Source organism: Argiope bruennichi, chromosome 6 (genome assembly GCF_947563725.1).
Source record: "Argiope bruennichi chromosome 6, qqArgBrue1.1, whole genome shotgun sequence".
Classification (NCBI taxonomy): Eukaryota; Metazoa; Arthropoda; class Arachnida; order Araneae; family Araneidae; genus Argiope; species Argiope bruennichi.
The window spans coordinates 90,279,089-90,301,472 of record NC_079156.1 but is presented as its reverse complement, the minus strand read 5'-3'; the positions used below and the strand labels follow the sequence as shown (position 1 = coordinate 90,301,472).

The 22,384-nt window shown below is 27.2% G+C and overlaps 1 protein-coding gene across 1 annotated transcript in view; it reads right to left on the bottom strand.

The window, feature by feature from the left end:
• Positions 1-22,384, bottom strand: part of LOC129972923 (melanoma-associated antigen F1-like) — a 48,364-nt gene that overhangs the window by 17,738 nt on the left and 8,242 nt on the right. The window contains exons 3-7 of the mRNA XM_056087242.1: positions 18,354-18,455; positions 15,761-15,868; positions 9,219-9,314; positions 7,082-7,198; positions 5,109-5,171 (exon numbers count right to left, since the gene is read on the bottom strand). Of these exons, the coding sequence (XP_055943217.1) occupies positions 5,109-5,171; positions 7,082-7,198; positions 9,219-9,314; positions 15,761-15,868; positions 18,354-18,455 (486 nt within the window). The remainder of the gene's footprint in view (positions 1-5,108; positions 5,172-7,081; positions 7,199-9,218; positions 9,315-15,760; positions 15,869-18,353; positions 18,456-22,384) is intronic.

Sequence of the window (22,384 nt, the reverse complement as noted above, 5' to 3'; positions counted from 1 at the left end):
GTAATTTAGTTTTACAAATGAGTGACAACGGGAAGATAAATTGGGGAGTTAACATCCAATTTATTTCCCCACAAAATGACATGACTGACACAAAGGGTGGAACGTGCCTATTTGCGCTGGGACAAGAAAAAAAGTCTCCCCCCTCCCTCCCTCCCTTCAGTGCTTTAACTGAGAGATTCTTATAAGGACTAATTTGAAACATATCAGTTTAGGAAAAGGAATCTGAAGTATCTTTGGAAGTTTTCCGGTGAGCATTAGGAATTTTTTTTTATTCCTTTGCCAGCTGCATAAGAGTTATATATATATATATATATATATATATATATATATATATATATATATATATGAAAGTTTTGCCAAAATATCTATATAATTTAGAACTTTTTTTTTAGTTTATAAAATTTATTTGGATAAACATGGGATGCACATCAGTTCCAAACCTTGCCAAAGACCTTTCTAGTAAACAATTATTTCTTTGTTTTTCACAGTGTATGCACTAATATATTTAAAGACAGATGAATACTGTTTTCAATAAGAATCCTGCTATTATGAATTATATATTATACACCATTCAAAAATTAAACACCATGTTTAAAAGCACTCAAGCGAAATACCTTTATTTATAGCTTTACACTCAAGAAAGCAGCATATAAAGGGGGAAAAAGAGGGGGATGAATGAAATAAAATGAAAGTTTTGTTTGCATGCAAAAACACATTGCTTGAAAAAGTGACACGACATATAATTTAGACTTTGTTCATCCACTTTAGTCATCATTTTGAAAACTCTAAAATCAGCAATGCAGCATTAATATTCCTTGATATATATATATATATATATATATTCCTTGAGAATACAGAATAATTACAAAATGGAATTTAAAAAAGAAAGAATCATTGTTCACTTGTAAAAATCAAGGAAAAAAATACAGCAATCATTCTCACTCCATTTAGAAAATCCTGAAATTAGTGTGAAGTAAAAATAAGATATAATATCAAATGATTTATAAGGTAAATGTGATGCACATAATACATTGATATATTAAAAAAAATCTTCAATACAAAAGGAAAACAATTTTCAAAAAATTATGAAAATTAATATACATTTCATTAATGAGCATATTTTTAAATATTTTTTGATGTTCATATTTTCAAACATTTCATTCAGCAAAGAAAATGGCAATTTTGAAAAGAATTATTCACTACATATTGCATAATATTACTCAGAATCCCCACCTCTACCCCTCCAACTTTTTTTTAAAAAACGATTGGTAAATTTTGGTTACTTCCTGCAAGGACTAGTAGTGCTTGGAACTGCTGTATTTTTATTTTTCTTAGCTTGTAAATGAAAGTTCAGTTTCATCAAGGCAATAGTTCTTCTTTTATTTCTTCTTAATCATTCCAGAATTTCTTTAGAATCTAAATTCCCTGTTAAAATATCTTATTAACTGAACTGAAAATGGAAAGAGATGGGCTCTTCAGAAATAAAAAATTTTGATCAGATGTCATAGATGTAAGATTCAATGAAATCTTGATTGATGGAGTTTTATAGAATTTTCTGACCTCAAACTTTAGCATGATTTTTTCATTAAAAGAAATAAATATTATTTTACAGTCTGAATAACATAAGACTGTATATACTCATAAATGTTCATCACTTATAAAATATTACCCAAATAATCAAATGTACTTTCAAAAATGTGTCCACGATAGAAAATAAAACAGATTTAATAGCTTTGTCAATATTAGGTAATTCATTTTTGCACCTTCTTTTAATTTAAATATTTCAAACCATTAAGTTCACAGCATCAGTGTCATTCTGCTATTGTCTAATGTTTAAGGCAATTGAATAATTATTTGACAATTTTTTATTTATCTCTTTCTATTTCCTTCACCATGAAGAGCAGAATTTAAATTATTAAATTTGATTAAGATATTTTTTCAGTATGTATACAGCTTATTTAAAGCCTATTTTTTTTAATGTATGATTTTATTTTCTAATGAGCAGACTTTGCCAAAATTCCTAATAAATTTAATAAATATATTTAGCCAAGAAAATTTAACAAAAATTAAGTAATTAGGAAGATGATTCATGAAATTCTGAATTTAAATCTCCAAACTTAAGTTAAATATTAAAATGATGTGTTTGTTCTAAATAGATCTAAAATTAACTAAAGTCTTGTCATTAGGGACTGCAATATTAGACCAAAAGTTCAATACCAGTATTCGGTATTTTTTAGATCTTAATACCGGGATACCGGTAGTAGAAATTTTAGAAAAAGACAGAAAACACAGGTGTTTCTTTGTTTTATTTGCCAGTTTTATTAGAGAGATATCACAAAAAAAATTGTAATTCATAAATTATAACAGTATATAAAGAATCCCAAAAAAGTAACAAACATCTTACTTATTTAAATCACAAAGAAGTGTATTCGGTCTGTGGTACTATTACAAATTTTTGAAATGCTTTGAATGCCAGGCTTAATGACATCAATTGTGCTGTCATTAAGCCTGGAATGTAATCATGTACAAAAATTACCAGATGTAGAAAACGCTCTTTCGGCATCTACGCCAGTTGGTGGTACTGTTAGCAATGCACAATATACTTTCTCCAAGTACGTATTTATCTCTAAAATCGATTTCTCGTCGGATGGTCTTGGATATAGCTGATTTCTGTATCGAATTTTGGTTTGATGAAATTTTTTTATTTATCGCTAATTCTAATTTTTGTTCAAGAGACAATTCCTTTTCACTATCGACATTAGTGTCATCATAATCTTCGATAACTGCCCGGAATTCTTCTGAATGTGGATAGGGTTGTGGGTAAACAATTTTATGAAAATTCACTATAAACTTGATCAGATTTGAATTGGTTAGTCTCTTTTTCGGGTTTTTCATTTTTATTTTTTAAAATCATTATAATTATGTTAACACCGTAAGGCATTTTCTATTTCGGTATACCTTTCTTCTGTGCGATTTTTCTATGTAATATATAATTCTTCATATAGTTGCAGTCCCTAATATTCTTTCATGGGCTGCAACAAGAAATTTATTGTTGCATTAGCTGTTAATAAATTAGAATCTCTCCGACATTATGCCTCAACAGCCAGTTTTATTGGAAGTAGAGCTGATACAGTTCTGGATATTAAGTTGAATTCACTATCTGAAAAATTAATTTGCAGGTTTAAGTCGATTATTGCTTTTTGTATTGAGTTTCTCAGTTTCAAAAATCGTTCCATCATCAGGAGTAAACTGTTCCAACGTGTTTTAGAATCTAATCTTAGCATATATTTTGATTTATTTTCAGTTAGTATATATTTTTGTAAGGGAATGTTTAAATATCTTAACAATTTTTCGAACTTTATAAATTGCAGGAAGCAATTCTTGATGGGTTAATATTTCATCCTCATTAACAATATCTTCTTCAACATTTACATTGTCATTATCTTCAATGTCAATATCACTCTCACTTTCACACTCTTCAAAGTCGGAATCCGAAGTTTCTATATCCACAGTATTTGGATTCTTCTGTTCTTTATTTTTTTTGGTATAATACATCTATTACTATTAATTGAATTCCATGAGTATAGCACAATTGTTGGTTTGCACCAATCAACTTTCCAACGTTTTCCATAATTGTTGCTCCATCAGTCGTTATGGATACAATATCTTCTTAGGAATAATCCATGTTTCGCTAATTTAGATGTAAGCCCTTCCACACATTTTTCGGCAGGCATACTTACCGAGACATGTGTAACTCCTATATTCCAATTTTTTTTCTTCCTGAATGAATATTTATTTTTAAATAGCGTCTATTTCTTACACTTGTCCATTCATCAAATGTAAGACTAAATTTTTCACCATTTACTTTTAATTGTATTTGCTCGTGTTTCAGAGAATTGCGAACACCGTTACTGTAGTTTATAACAGTTCTTCTTATAGTGTTAATCAATGTTGGTAGATTTTTAAAACCTCTGGCGGATAGTGATTTTCTTAATTCAGTAGAAGTGCAAAACACTCAAAATGGCAAACCATCTAATGCTGTCATTTTAGATCGGAGGGTTTTACAATCCGTTGCCAAATTGTATTTTATCACTTCTCTTGATTGTACGATGCAACTTTGTATTCACAATCTAATTAATTTCGCTCGTTAGGGGGACATAAAAACAAAAACGTATACTATTTTGCTGTGTTAGCGATCCCTGAGCATATAGTTTAGACACTTTAAAAAATTTCTAGTAAATATCGAAAAAAAGGTATTTAAACTTGTGAATACCGGTATTACAAAATTGTACAAATGGCTCAAAATACCGGTATTCGGTATCCCAGTATTGCAATCCCTACTTGTCACCTAGTTGGTGAATCATTCTCCAAATAGACACTATCTTGGATAATGACAAAAACTGAAGTTCTACTAAAGAAACATTTATTATTATTATTTTTAGGATTGAATTACAACGGCCTGAATGTTTACATATGATGAAATATTGTTTTTAAAAAATTCCAAGGAAAAAAATTTTACATTCCATGAAATACATATACTTATTACCAAACACTACTTTGTAAGCAAGGACAGTGAATTTCATTTACGCATTTCAATACAAATTGTTTTAAATAATAACACGAATTAAATATATTTGTTAAGTGTTTCAGCATTCTTTAGTACATTTTATTTGTATTATAATTTGCTTATAATGAAAAATCCAATAAAATGATAATTTTTACTACAATCTGCATCACTATAATGGGTTTTTATTGGCATTAAGATAACTAAGATATTTTAAAAGTTAACTTTTATGTAGAGTTTCAGGTAATTAAAAGAATAAAATATAGTATAAGTATTTTTCATCCCCCCCCCATTTTTAGAAATTCACTAATCAAACTCTTTTTAAAAATAAAAAATAATCAATAATAAAAACAGAATTGATTCATCTACGATATTTTGTTTTATTGACATTCTTTAAGGCTATTTTAATTTAATAAATTTTCAAAGAAAAAAAATACTAAAAAATAATTTAAAATATGTAACAACCTTTAAATGAGATCTTGCTTTAAATGTGATAATTCTCTTTAACAAATAATGTTAACGCAAATTTGTAATAAACTCTTACTTTTGCCTGAGCTTTAAGCTTCTTATCAGCTTGCTTTTTTAACAATTCTTCAAATTCAGATTCCTGAAATAAGAAAAATTTAATTTGGTTCGATAAATCATGCAACAAAATATTTATTTTACAATTAAATCTTATATATTTTACAATAAAATAATTACCTATTTTTCAAAGAATCATATTGTTTGGCTTGAAAACTTATTTCTTAAAGAAGTCATTTTATTGAAAAATTTTGCATATTGAATCAAAGAATTTTTTTAAAAATTATAAATAAAAAAAGTTAAAATGAAAACAAATTTTTTTTTGTGAAACAAATCAAAAATTCTTTTGGATGACCATCTATTAGCACTTTAAAATGAGAAATTATTAACCTTTAAATGCCCTAAGTCACAAATTTCATATCAAATTGAATTGTACACTTGCAATTGGTTTGTTTTTAATATTTGGTAGTAAGTATGTTACCACTGCATAATGTTCTTTTGAGCAAAAATTTAAAAAATAAAAGTCACTTATCAAAATTGTTCAAATAATACAACATTTCACTTTCTCAATGTATTGAACAAGTGACATATTTTTAGAAAAATTTCCGTGGAATAAATCTTTTGAGATAGGTGAGTATCTTATTTTTACTATAATCTGATTATTTTCAGCAAGGCCCTGATTTGCTTGAAGAAAATTTTGCTATCTTTGTGAGTATCAATTTTGATACTTAAGGCTTAATTATATATTGTGATTTTTCTTATTATTTTGCCCTTTATCTGGATACAGCAAAGAACATATTGATATTTTTTTTTTATTTGATTTCAAAATTTAGGCTAATAAAGGTTAAAATAAATGGTTTCAAAAGTAAATTTATCACAAAAAAATTATTAAATTATAACATTTATAATATAAAATGAAATTTTCTCTTAAACTCTTTTCTAAAGAGAATAGTTAATCCAAAATTAATTCATATATATATATTTAAAAGAAAATTGCTATAAACCAGCAATTTAATGCTGGAAGCATGCTTGCAATAACAATCTGGTTCATCATAAAAATAAAGAACCTTAAAAAATAAAACACAAAAAAAAATCCTACTTAAACATTCTCACATTGCTATCTGTTGTCAGGGTGCAATGAATGGATCATCATTTGGAATGGGTTTTGATTCATTTTAATTTATAGTTTAAGTTTTTAGACTGAGGATACAGATTATTTTTATGTCTTAATATAAATAAGATTACCAATATGAAAAAAAGATGAAGAAAAAAACAGTACAGATTTATCAAAAATTTCAACTTCTCTTGTACAGGAATAATCACACACAACTTACTCTCCTCTCCCTTTTTTACAAACTTTCTGATTTAACCTTCCTTTCTTTACAGAAATTTCACTTTTCTTTAAAAAAATAAACAAAAGATTTGCTATAATATCTGACCCTAATGAGTTAGAAGCTGACTTTTGGCATCAGAAAGGCAAGTGCATTTGCTAGAGTAAGAGAAGTATGAAATGGAATGCAAGTCAAAGAGAAAAAATAAGTTCATAATAAATATGATTATATCAAATTCATTGCAATAATTTCCTTCATCATTTTATTATCGATTTATTTTTTATCACGCATAAAGATAAAAGTGAAATGTAAATACATCTGGTAAATTTTGGCACATGCCACTCTCCTAATTTATTGAAACAGATTTGTTTGATATTATAAAATTCTTACATCATACCAAATCAACTTATCAAAGCCATGCTATAAAAGATTTTTAAAAAGACTTCAAAACAATTAGACAGAAAATATAAAAGACTGCTTCATTTTTATTCAAAAACAAGCATTTTTCCTTCATTAATATTCCTAAAACATTGATCCTCATCTTAAAGACTGTAATTGATATTGATGGCTATTTATAAAAATAAAAACAGTAGAAATATTATTTAAAAATAGATAATATTAAACACTATTACTTTAAAAATAAAAGATTTATAGAAAAATATACTTCAGAAGTAGATGATGGAGACGATGAAGACACAACGACAGGAGGCTTTTTAGAGGTTTTGGTTGCAGGAGTTGGAGCTTTACGTCTTAACATTTTCCGTGATAAATTTGGTGAAACCTAATAGAACATAATGTATGATTAAAACGAATTAACAAAAAAATTCAGTAGCATAACATTTTATATGATTAAATTCTTAATTATGGAAATAAACAAATTTTATTTAATAATATTTTTTATTTAAAATGACTTTTGCTCCGTAATAATACAGGAAAATTTAAAAGCATTTAAATTTTAAAGCATACATATACTGTATTTCATCAAAGTTTTATAAGATGTTCAACTTTTCTGCTTAAGTATAGATCCCTCCCCCAAACAAGTTTCTACCAAATCCTACTGCTGTTTTTGAAGCTTTTATCATATTAAAATGCCAAATTTTGAAATTCTAAAAGTATTCTAGTTGAACAAATCACAAAGAATAATAAACATATTGAAACACTTTTAAAAATTAGCATGTTTTTTTAAAAATATGGTTGGTTTCTATTCATCCTTTTACATAAACAGAGCAGAATAGTAATAATCAGCTAACAGAGAAAGAAATTGTGCATTAAAAATTTTTATATTAACCATTAGTAATTAAAATTCCCTATTTCAAAATACAATGCAAATTTATCACTCATAAAAGGTAACTATTTAAAATAAAGAATGAAGTGTAAGAAATAAATTCAATACCCTGTTATGGCTATTTGAAAAATTACTTTCATTTAATCATTTACTGTACAAGATCATAATATGACACTTATCTGAAGTTATTATAGGCACACACATACATATATTCCAAAATACAAAACAAGATACAATCACAGTTACTCAATGAAAATGTAAATTAATTTCACTTTCTAAAGAAGGCTCAATAATTTAAAAAGCTATTTGTTGACTAACAATAAGTGAAGAATTATTGAGTCATATTATAGATTTCCCTCCTCTAAAAGTTGAAAAGTACATGAAATATAGTAATAAACTAAACAGATTTTAAATCTGAAAAATTGTAAAATGTAAAAATTTATTTAATGGTTAATGAATTCTATTATTCATGTTATTCACTTTATAAAACTTCTGTTTTCATTAGTTTTACCATTCCTACTCCCAAACATTGATTTCATCATTCCCACACAAACACGCAGAAAAACCCAAGAACTTTTAATTACATTTATGACTCTGAGTAACAGTTATAAATGTCACCAGACCAAAATACAAGATTATGTGACAAAATTGATAGGTAAACAAAGTTATTGGATGAAGGAATCTACAACTATTCAGGTATAATATTTTATAGTATAAGTATTAATTAATTAATATTTATTGAATATTAAGATGTTAATTAAAATGAATTAACATTAAATTAATTAAAATGTTAATTAAATATTTTATATCTTAGTAAGTTCGATGAATAGTAAATTCATTGAATCAAGAACAAACAAACATATTAAAAAACAGGTCACAGTTGATTTGGGGGGATTTGATATTGTTTTACTCAAGTTACTATTGTTTGTATCAAATGATCCTAATGATGAATAATATAATTATATCAAATGACCCTGATTTCTAAAACAATATTATAGGTCATAAACTGAAATTGATTAATTAAATCAAATTCATTTAGAATTCATTAATTACCAGATGAATTTCATAAAGTAAATATTTCCCAATATTCCTAATTTGAATTTATTTTTATTAAGTCAAAACTGTAATAAAAAAATGTTTTTGTTAAAAAAATTTCAAATCTATACAGAAATGTGCTATATAATTACTCTTATTAACATCCTGAAGACCGTTTATTTCAATTATTTGTTCAATAAAATTAATATTTTGAATATTATTTTTATATTAATTTTAATTATTTATATATTATTCTTTCTAAATGTTAAAAATTAAAAACAAATCTTTATTGCCATTTTGGATTAAATATTGTCATTTTCTGCGGTGTCATTTCCAGATCCAGTTTTCCTTCATTTGAACAGTTATTGTAATCTATCAATTATCCAGTTTTATAGCATAATCAAGTACAGAACATTTTTTGATACTGTTTTGTAATCATGAACTATTTTAAAACATTTTAAAAACAAAAACAAGAGAGTACTTCAGAATCAGAAGAGTCAGGATCTTTGGAGCAACCTGGACGAGATAAAGGCACTGTAGAATTTAGAGAGCTCCTCAGTGATCTTGTAGGTTCAGTCTAATAAAATTGGAAAGAATTTAATTAAAACATGCAATATATTTTATTCAAAAAACATATATAGAATGCAGAAAATAACTAACAATAAAAAAAATAATAAACATTTTAAAGGAAAAGTTAGCTAAAGCAGAAGAGCTTCATTCTGAAGCACTTCTACTTTACAAGGGTTATTATTTTAGGATTGGTCTCATGTTTTATCATTTTAAAGTTTAGCATGAATCACGTCAGGGCCAACAACCTACTCTCTAAACTGTAACATCATACTAATAAATTAATAATATTCTTAAAGAGAAAAAAACAAATTCTCAATTTGTACCAATAATAATGATAAATTTTCGTGTATTGGCACATTGCAATGCAGGCCGTTAAACCTAGAGCTACTAAATTTGGCACAGACTGCAAAAAGTAGAAATGGGTAACTTGTGATTTTTTTTAAAAAATATATCAGAATTTTAATTAAAAATTAAGCTGAATTTTGGCATTTCCCACAATAGCTTCCAAAAAATATTACATAAAAATAAATTTTTATCCCCATTCAAGATTTAAAAAATTGTCTGTTGAATGATACCAATTTAATAGTCTTGCAAATATTTCTTGAATTTTGGTATTCTTTAATTTCTTTTTTTTTCGGAGGGGGGGGGGGGCTACATTATAACAATAGATTACACTGGTCCTCTGAAATTTGACAATATCCATTGTTTCATTAAATATTTAATTGCATGATTTTCTGCAATTGTTGAAAGAAGGAAGAAAGATTTAGTCTAATATCCATGTAGTATCCAAGACAAATAAAAAATTGAAGTTACAATACCTATCATGAATGTTAGAAGACAGATACACAGGACAATATTTTTTTAAATGTTATAATGCCACAGCGTTTAACTAGATTAGAATGGTTCATAGAAATAATGGACAAAACCAGATGTTTATTAAATTGACATAGCTTTAATTTCTGTCATAATTTGATGCTTAATATTTTATTGGAGAAATTATGAATGTTAAATTATGTGTAAGATTTATTTGAAAGTAACCACAATTAAAATTTCCAGAGAATGGAGCTGGGTAGTAATAAATATTTTTGAGACAAACAGGGAAGGGCTAAAAATTAATCAATACATCAAAGAAACTACAAGCATGTTAAATTTTGAATTATATTTTTCATATGCATAAGCTTTCTGGTGAAATGATGAGTGGTCATCTCCCCCTGGTTTTACTTTTTTTTTATTAATTACACTGTAATAATCAAAGTATACATAGAAAAATAAACATAATGTATCTATTGTAACATCTCTTGAAGGTCAGTTAAAAAAAGCAAACTTTGTCTCAATTGCAATTACAAGATGATTTTTAAAGTAAATGGAATATATAGGATGCAGAATTAACATAAGCAGTCGAATTTAAAAGATTATAGAAAACCCCAAATTCAGCACTGAAGAAGGTTTTTAAAGAAATGGAAAGCAAAAAGACAACATTGAATAAAACATCTCTGTCTGCAAATTAAGTATAATATTTTTTTTTTTCTTTATAAATTAAGAGTATGTAAATAAATAAGATGTACAAACAAATCTAGTAGGTCATTAAATGCGATAAGGTTTAATTTTAAATTGTTAACAAGAGATTTAGAGATTTTGTTAAATATAAGATAAATTAATAGATATATCTTAATGGATATGGAATATATGGAAACTATTTTCAATAATTGTTACTTTAAAAGGATTTAATAACATTTAAGGTACATTAAAACTACAAAGGAATTAATATGAGAGAACATATAAATCATGAAGAAATGAAAAATATGGTACAGATAATAGTGGGGGAAAACTCAATGAATTCTATTCAACAATATAAAAATTCACTTTTATAAAATGGATCACAATGTACAAAGTGTACAGTGTATCTCATTATTAACACTATTAATAACTCGTATAATATGGCGACATTTATTTTTAATTAACTAATTCAACTTTCACATTTTTTTTTTTTTTTTAGGTTTCTATTGTGATGCAAGGAAGAATAGTTAAATTCCTTAAACTAAAATATGCATTGATACTTCATTAATTACAATCACATTCTAAAATTGTTTTAGTTCTGAAATATATTTGTTTACATTAAACATTACAATCTGCACTTGAAATATCAGCATGAAACCTTGCTTAATGCTATTTCAATACTACATGATAGGACCAGAATTTCTAAGAACTAAAACAATTTTAGATATTGGAAATGCTGGATTTATTTATTGCAATGCAGGCACTTTCTCAGACAATAAGTACCAGGCTTTGTTAACAAGAGTCAATATTTTGTTAGTCTTACTGTTGGATTCAGGTAGTAACAAAATACATTCCTGTTGCTTTATGACTAGTTATCAACATTATTTACACATAAAGATGCAAATATATTAAATACTTAAAGAAACTCTTATTTTTCACAATGAGTGATCACAAAGAAAAAGAAAAAAAAAGCATTTCTCTGGAAACCAGCATGCAAGGGTGCAAATAATAGATGCAAGTAAATGCTAATCTGATACTGATACAGCATTTAATTGCCTGTTTCAAGAATACACACAATTTTAAAAAATAAAGAAAAACTTTTATCATCAGTAACTTCAAGTACAAGTTAAGCAACTAAAAATTATTTAGCTCAGAAGTAAATGTGATAGAGGAAATGGAAAAAATTACTTTCTAACTGAATTCTTCACTAATGCAGTATGCCATTAAGGCACGAAATTGTAATGCAAAAGATGAGAACAATATTGTAACAACAACTGTAATCAGAATGAAAAAGGTGAAAACTTTGTAGCTAATTAAAGGCAATTCCATCAGTTTAAAAATAGAAACAATTTTCACAACAAACAGATTGCTAAATGAAGAAACCTGATTTGAGATTTCTTAGATATCTAAACAATGTTAACCTCAGTAACCACTAATACAAGATAATAATTTCCCACAATAGGATAAAAACGGGGCTGGCCATCTGGGGGGTGCAGCAGGTGCTATGCACCTGGGTCCTGCGAATGAGGGGGCCCCCACCGTGATTAAAACAGACACTGTTCTGAACAAAAATAGTGTTTATACATACTGAAAGTATACAAGTTTGTTTCCACGTGGATGGCTGTGCTTTGACTGACACCGTTATTAGGGAATGATCACAGTGATACCTATGGGGGGGGGGGAGAAGTTGATTTATGAATAATGAAATCCCCTTCAGGCATGTTAAGACAGAGCGGCTCAACTTCTGGGCACTAGCGGCGGTCAGAAGTCAAGTCTGAAGCTGAGGATGGGTTCAAATGGACTTGTATATCATCAGCTGCATACCTTTTTCTGCATCTGATGTAATATTTTTTATGCATGCATTTATTATACTTGTTTATATTAAGTTGCTGAAACAAAAAATAAAACGAAGATAAATTAAACGATCAACGCCTAGCAATGCACATTGCCTTTCTGCATCACTGGCCTAGACCGGAATGAAAAGAATTAAGGAAGAAGTTTCAATGTAGCAGTCGGCGGATTTGGATATATATATGAAGTTCATAGTATATATTATAGTCTTGTGCAAGTGTGCAAAATAATGTTAATATAAGGTAAATAGATTTACAATCACTTACCTCAACTACTAAGTAATAGCTTATAGTATAGCATATAATAATTTGATATCCATTCTATAAACTACTTAATACTGTAGATATAACCATGTCCATACCAAGGAAATATCCCTCTGGGTGTCAAAAAAGAAAATTATCAGAAAAGGAAAAAGGAGAAAAGTTAAACTTCAAGAAGTCACAAGTAGACCTGTTTTCTTAGCTACGAAGTAATTCTAACAAAGAAATTGCTTCAACTTCAGAAATTACAATTCAAACATCAACTGGGGAAGAAAGTTCTGCACAAAATACACAGTTTAGCAATAAAAATGTTGAAACGGTGAAATTTGTTGAAGAATCGTGTGTTTACACAAATGTGACCGAATCAGAAAATAATGACGAAAATTACAATAACAAATATGATCAAGAGAGTATAAAAGATCCTGCTTTAGGGCCAAGTATTATAACTGATAAATTTAGAATGTTTTGTACTAAAATCGGACCTGTGCAACACAAAGGAGTTTTTGTAGATCATTTTCCACTAATACATACTTTTTAAAAAATGCTAAACAGCGAAACTCAACTCCACAGCTGGTTAGTTTATTCAAAGACGCAAGACTCCATATTTTGCTTTTGTTGTATACTGTTTTCCAAAAGAAGAGGAAATGACCAAACTACATGATTTATAAGTGGCTATAATAACTGGAGAAAGCTGTCAAATGTAATCCATGATCATGAACGTTCTAGATGTCATATTAATTTGTTTATTGCTTGGAAAGAATTATTAAAACGACTATATTTATGTTTGACTATTGATAAAATAAATCAAGTTAATATAAGTAATGAATCGACACGATTGAAATTACTATTTCAAAAAATTGTAGATGTGATTCTATTTTTAGCTTATTATAATCTTCGACTTCGAGGAACTATTTTTAGCTTGTAATAATCTTACCTTCAAAACAATAGGTAAGTCTAATAATGGAATTTTTTTTTTAATTTAATCGAATTATTAAGTAAATACGATCCTGTGCTAATGGATCATATAAACAAAATAATAAATTCAAAAAATAGAATTGTGCATCATTTAGAACATTGGTCACAAGAACAAATTATTTCTGCATTAGGAAATGAAGTCCTTAATAAAATTAAACAATATATAAAAGCAGCCATGTACTATAGTATCCAAAGATATTGTATTCCTAATATTTCCCATAAGGAATAAACTTCAATCATTATTAGATATGCAAATTTTGAATAGAAAATGTTAACTATAAATGGGTCATTTATAGGGTTTATTGAAGAAAGTGATCTGACTGGTGAAGGATTTGCAAAAACTCTATTGAAAAGATTAAACGAATTTGATTTAGATATTATGAATTGTAGAGGGCAAGCATACGACAACAGTACCAACATAAAAGGAAAATATAATGGTGCACAGTCTAGAATACTTTCTCTAAACCTGCATGCAGTTTATGTGCCTTGCCTATCATACTCCTTTAATTTATGAATTTGTGATGCTGCTTCCAGCAGTATATATTGTAAAAAAATTTTTTTTGAGATATTGCAACGCTTATACTGCTTATTTTCTGCATCTAAAAAAGATGGGAAATTCTACAAAAGCATTTAAACATTACACTTAAACTATTATGTGACACTCGTTGGGAAGCCAAAATTGATTCGGTTAAAGCTATATATACACAGTTTGAACAAACTTATAATGCCCTAGAAGAATTTATTGATGTAAGTAATGATAATGCAGCAGTATCTGAAGCTAAAAGTTTATTAGATGCAACACAAGAAATGCCATTTATTTTATGTTTAATAGCATGGTTTGCAATATTGTCCAAAATTAATACTATCAATAAACTATTTGAAACAAAAACAGTTGTTCTTGTCTTGGCTTTCAATTTAGTCAATAAAATTGAAACTGAAATCCAAAATTTAACACATTTTTAGATGAAGCAAAAGTGTTAACACATAATTTGAACATTTCAGAACATTTTTCTTCAAAACGAATTCCAAAAAGAAAAACATTATATTCAAAATTAGCAGAAAAGGAAGTTATGAAAAAACCAGGTAGAGGAATTCAGGTATTATCTTTTTAACACTGTTATTGTACAAATAGAAGATATATTTAAAAGTATACCAAATATTATTTCTGATTTCAAATTAGTCACTGATATAAAATTTTTAGAAAAACATGAATTAGAGAAATGTTCCAAAAACTCTGTAAAGTTTTCTAACAAAGAAGTAGATGAAAACCTAATCCAGAAAACGTGTTTGCTACTGGATTTGATTTTGAATGAAAGAGATGTAATAATGCACAAGACATGTTGCAATACATGCTAAATAATAATTATAAAGAGTTATTTCTAAATGTATTAACTGTGTTAAAACTATTCTTTACGTTACCAGTTACTACAGCAAGTGCTGAACGATCTTTCAGTAAATTAAAATTAATCAAGAATTATCTTCGGTCTATCATGTGTTCAGAATGCTTAAATGCACTTGCTATATTAAGCACCTAAAAAAATTGCAAAAAGTTGCAATTTTTCTGAATTAATTGATTATTATATTAGCAGAAACAAAATCGTGCATTAAATAAACATGCATTAACAATATGTGTTTGTATTTTTTTTTTATTTTTTTTTACTTTATAAAAAATTAAGACCCCAAATAGCGTTTTGCACCCAGGCCCCTTCATAGAGAAGGCCGGATCTGGACAAAAATATATGTGTGTAATACTTTTAACATCAAAAATATAAATAAAAATAAGCATTACATATTTTAGATTACGCATATGCATACATCAAAAACACATAATATACACATAAAAAAACAATTAAAAAATGAATATATTTACATCATAATCAGATAAATTGCCATCGTCCCTGGAACAACCTGGTTGTGAAAAAGGAACAGTTGTATCTTGAGAAATTCCTAATGAGCTGCTGGCTGCATTTGGTACTCCCTAATGCATAGTAAATAACAGATATATATTTGTTAATTTGATAACATGCAGTTCAAATTAATCAATGAACCACTTCCTACAATAGTAATGAATGCTAACAGAATAAAATAAAAAATGAATATTGATAATAAATAACATTATTAAAAAACAAAAGTTAAAAAAATGAACCTAATTTTTTTGTCTTTGAAACAAAAAAAAATTAGTATACATTTAATTATAATACAATATGTTTGTTCCTACAAACACATCAGGAAAATTTCTGTAAAACTATTAACATAAATTTATATTAATATAAGAATTCATTCTCAAAAATTTTTATCTAGTTTTTTTTTAATTATTATTTATGATACATGTAAAATTTAGCACATAAAAATGATACGACGTTCTTTGTTAAAACTCAGATTGTTTTTACTATTTAATCCATTAAAATTTATAATTTAAGGAAAGTACTGCGATTAAACTTTAGATAATAATAGAAATTTTAAATAAAACTAAGCATTAAAAAAAATATATATTTAACATGGCATTACAGTCATTAATATCAACTTTAAAATGCCAAGTACCTCAAGAGAAATTATTATTAACCTTCTTAAGAACAAAATATTCCATTAACTTAGCAACAAACTGGTGTACATAAAGAAAGATGATTTGTAACATTTTTTTTATTGAACTCAGTAATGCTCCATTAATTCAAGAAACTTAAGTGACAAACTTTTAAAGAATCAAAAATCTCCTATTTTTAATATATGAATACTGACAACGCTCATAAAATAAATAATCTGTTTCAAATTAGTTCATATAGAGTTGTTACATTCAAATTAAAACCGAGTTCAGTCCTTTAAAAAAAATTGGAGACAAAAAATAACTATATGAAAATTTGGATAGATTAAAATTTAATTTGCTGCTTGACAAAAAAAAAAAAAAATGCATCAAAATGATAAACTATTAAAGTTGTTTAATTTTATACAGTTTGATTGTAAAGCATTTCAAGCTCACTATTTTAAGAGAGAATAAATGAACGATGTTGAAAGTCGCAAACACTGAGCTAAAGAACATTTTCTCTGAAAATTTTTTAAAAATGTAAAATAAGAATAAAAATCATTCGATATTAGTTAATTTTACATATTAACACAGACTGTTCAAAGCTGGTTTATCTTTATCCTATATTTTTATTAGATTCATTTTATTTTAGTTTCTATCTCGATATTCATAAAATACAGAAATAAAATTTTAATTTACAGTACAAATTTATTTATTTAATTTATCTTTGTTATTCCCACTTTAATTTGTAGTAAAGTATATGTAAAATTAGATGCATTAGCAATTCGCATTAATGATTATAAATGTTGTACAAGGCTATTAAAATATTTTACTTTAATTAGCAAATTTTTAATATGATGTTTAATTGTTAAGAAAAAAAATAAAATGATTTGATGAGGTAATTAAAATGCTACTTCTCAACCAAATACAAAAGCCAATGCTAATAAGATTATAAATAAAGATTAAAGAAATTCATCCATTTGAAAAATAAGTCTTTTCTGTGATATTCATGGCACTGGACATCTAGTCAAACAGTGATAATAGAAAAGACCAGAATAATTTTAAATGTATTCAAAATAAAAGTGATACTTTAAGGGAACATATTAAGTTTCAAGTATGTTTTTTTTAAATTAATTTTAAAATAGAAATTATCATTACAAGCCAAATAAGATACAAGTAAGTTATTTGTAAAAATTGCAAATGAACAGGAGCCCCCACCTTTGATTATGAAACTATGAATCAATTTCCTTATTTTTAAAAATTACAAATAGTACTTAAATGGGGTCATTTACAAAACAAGCATGTTGTGAACTCAGCAGAATAATATTTTTGCATACTTACCCACATTTTACTAAAATACAATTATTTAGTGTGTATATTATATATATATAGTAACCAAAAATATTAGCATTAGGTAATTAAAACCTATAATTGAATTGATCTAAAATTAGATATATTTTGGAAACGAAACTAAATTATTTCGGAATCGGAACTAAAAAATTATTTCTGATTGAAACTAAAAACTAAAAAAAAGAACAGAAAAAGCACCATTGTATTTAGTGAGTGCAAATGCAGCTGCTACTAAAACACAGATGAATCAAGACAATAATAATGAAAACCAAGTTAATAGGGAAAAAAGTATCAAAATTAAACCAAATAAAATAAGAATCCGGCCTGAAGACTTTCTCAAGGGTCACCCTCAGGCAGGGATTCAAAAAAGGGGATTTTTTCTGTGAGGAAATACAGGCTAAAAAAGTCCAACTATTGATTCCTCGTGATCTGAAAATTCCCTGAAATTAGGTCTAAGACATACACCATTTTTACAGAAAAGAAAACAAAAAAATAAATTAGAAGAATACGGCCACTTTTGTCATCATTAAATACACCAGAGAATGGTTTGTATTTTCATTCAATAATCTGCTATGTTATTACAAACTTTAATTACCTGAATTTGATTAGTATTTGCAGCTTTTCTAGTTCCTGTGGATTTCCTGGCACTTTTTCTTACAGTGTTTGAAGCTGATGAAGAGGCTGCATTTGATTCAGACTACAAAACAATAATATTATACTTCATTATCCATCAAAGATAAAATTAATTTTACAACTCCAGTTGAATATTTACGAGGAATTTAAAAAATCAATTTGTTAAAGAAAAAATTAAATAAACAAATGATATTTATAAAAATCTGAGTAATTTAGATACTTAAAAAATATAAAAATTAACTTAAATATTTATTGGGAAAAAAATTATTTTACTTTCAAATGCCATAAAAAAATCTTTAATTTTAATATAAAAAGAAAAATCTCATTGTAAAATTTTTCATTGATGGCCTTTGGATTGCAATAATTATGCCAAGACAAGGCTTTTAAAACATGGAATTCTTTTGGATGGAAATAAATTCTCCTCCTCAATATAGGAAAATGTTTCACAAAATTAAATAAACATGCATGTGGTGAAATAAAAAAAAAATATTAAACCTTAACCATTTCTAAGTAAAAAGGAATTTAAATATAATTATCTAAACACTTTTAACAAGTTCCAAATTAACATGATTTTTTTTTTTTTTTTTTTTTTTTTTTAAGATTTCTATTTTAAATTATAAATAAATCTGTATAAATCTCAAACATAATTTTCAAACTTTTAATAGTTAACAACAGAATTATATTACAATAAACTCAATGATGTACTTTCTTTTCATATATAATTCTTTTAATGCCAAGTATTTTGATATTGTAGCTCTCAGATTAGAATAATTAATATTTTAAAGGGAATTAACATAACTGATATTTTAATCATAGTTTCAAATCTTAAGAATACTTTCTCTATGATTTTTTTAATGTAAATATATTTTTTGATACAAATTACTGGCTTTTGAGCTGAATATAGAAAAAGCCAGTTCTACATTCTGAAACTTATCGACATATTATAATTCTAGTATTCCTAATTTCATTTTAACACTGAAAACAGCAAGGTAAATACAACAATAAGTAAAATTTATAACCAATTTTACACCAACACTTTTTAAACTGCATTATAACCAAAAATAGAATATTACATATAGAATATACAACTACTAGACGATTGCACAGCAATCCTCACAAGTTTGCTATTCAAACATTACTCGCTTCACTCATTACAATGAAGATGCTGTGTCCTCGTACAGTTTTGTAAAAAAATTATATTTGAACTTTAATTCATTTGTTTACAATCTTTAATTCAAATTAGAACTTAATTAAGTTTATTAACTTTGAAAAAAGATTTTTTCTCGGTTTTTGTAAGCATTTAGAAAAAGAATGAAATAACAAAGAAAATTTTGAAAATGCAAAACATGGGAGATAACAGCTTTTAGATTATTTAAAGAGAATCCTAAAAAAAAAACTATAGTGTTGATTTCCAGATGAACAATATACTAATATTTAAATAACCAATATATTAATATCTCTTAGAATTTTCCAAAATAGCATATATATATATTTATAAACAATTAATATACTTACAAGTCAAAACATAAAATACATTCAGAGCAATTTCATAAAGGTTATATTAAAGTTTACCATACCTCTCTTTAAATTCAGTTGTATACTTCTTTGGATAGAAAGATCACTTTCAAATATCTCGTCTTAGACAAATCAACTTAAACTTGACATGCATAAAAACAGGCTTGCTCAACATTAAATTCATTTTACGAAAAGGCTGAACTTGCAATTTATTAATGGTCATCAAAAATGTCAAGTGTTTAGGGAACTGTTTCCTGTTAAACTTAAAAGGCATATCACTATCTAATGGGATGGGTATTTGGTATTTTGTCTTTAATATTTGGTATTCTGCAAATTAGGAATGTTTGACACTGTGGCGGATTGCGATGAGCGAGGATAGAACCTGGCACCTTGTGGTTCGCAATCCAGTAACATGACCACAATACAAAAGCAATTGCTTGTGTAGTATAGTTATTAACTGGCTTATAAGCTTTCACCACAGACTCTCCCTCCAGTGAATCGGAGGCGAGACAAACGATATGACTGCTGTGTGTGGTGATGTATTTATTTGAGTATTAATGCACTTGTACCCAATTGAGTAGCGCCAAGCGCTATGGTGAGTGTGTGTGGGTGAGTGGTTGCTGCTGCTGCGTCAAGTGAGTCTGACGGCTTTCTGTTGCTGCGCCAGGTGAGTCTGACGACTTTGGTTTGCTGTGGGTAGATGGCGCCACAACAGCTGTACGAAGGTTGAAGGTTCAGTGTCCGAGGTCACCAATATGGCGGATTGAATTGAGCGAGGATAGAAACTGGGACCTTGTGGTTCACAACCGAATAACAAAACCACAATACAAAAGCAATTGCTCGTTTAGCGTAGTTGTTAATTGGCTTATAAGCTTTCACCACAACACCAAAGGGATTTTAAACACTAAATTTACAGTCCTCTCACCATCTAACAATATCATAGCAATTCATGTGAATCTAACTTGGTTAATAATATGAATAAGATGAGATGTTTTCCTCTAATAATAAGCAATAGATGTTTTTCTCTAATAATATAAATTTAACAGCTATTTTTCTTGCACTTGTAGTTCAATCAAAATAAGAAAAGCTTAAGAATTTGTTTTTCATACACTGCACTAAGGATTATTTTTTTAGATAGCAATTGTTTGCTTCTTGTTCCTTTTTTTCGCATAAGCTCAATCTGCCTATATTTTCATCATTAATACAGATCATAGACAAATTCATTTGTGAAAGTAAATTTGCAAGAGGCAGTTAAATTTTCTTCACGCCTAACCCATAGTTATTCAGAAACTAATTAATTTCAAAACTAGTACATATTGCTGTCTGGACTTGGAAAAACAATGTACAAAATCTTCTCAAAGAATATCTTTAAACTGCTCTCATAACGAACAAATATAATTTACTTTTCCAGATGCACAAATTATAAAAAAAAAAAAAAAGCCAATGCAACTGGCTAGGTATTTTGATCTTAAATGCACCAATCATTGTATTATCAGTGTTGCCACTCAAATCTGGAAAAAAGAATTCCCTGTGTTTTCCCTGTATGTATATGCAATAAAAGAAGATATGCATGAATAGCACTCATGTGCTATTAATAATGGAATAACAATACTGCACAGTCTTAATGAATAAAAAGAGCAAGATTCTTCAATAATCATGGATTTAAACAAGATGCAGTTTTTAAAATAGCAAAATTTTTAGACATGAGCTGAAATATTTTTTACAGAATTCTTCCCAAATATAAAGCACACTGCTAAAAAGCAATTTTTTCTTTTTCGGTTTCAGTAACTTTACTAATAATCAAGTAACTTGTAGTCATTATTTCAGTATTGTTACTTTTTCTCAGCTTCATATTTTTAAAATCATCAAGCTCTATCAAAAATAAGCTGTCTAAATATTTTTGCTACTTCAATCATGTTTCTTTTGACAGCATTTTTCACTACTGTTCAACAGGAATGCCGAAAAAAATATTTTGTCACAAAATATGTCGTTGAAAAAATCCGTAACAAACAATGCAAGACATTTTTGTATGATTTAAAGTACATTTTTTACTATTTCACTAGCAGTGAACATATAGAAAAATATTTCCGACATATCATTGTATGCATTAAAGGACGAATGTGCTGTAACAAATTGTAATGCCTACAACAGTTCTGTTTTTGAACTAAAAAAATCGAAATCAACTAATATTCAAATTTGATTTTCTTCTGCATTCTTTTTAGTCCAATATTAACAATGACTATTTTTAACTGGTACATAATTTTACATTTTTTCCTCTTTTGATATTATAGTGAATGCCTGTTTTCCCACATTACCTAAGCTTATAACCTTCTTACAAAGCGAGCAATACACAACAAACGAAATTTCTCTAACCAGTTTGGTGAAGTCAGGATTCATATTTTTATCGGTCAAATCTGTATTAAATAGATTTTAAGGAGCCCATTATTTAAAAAAGTTCTCTAATCTACTCTGATTAAG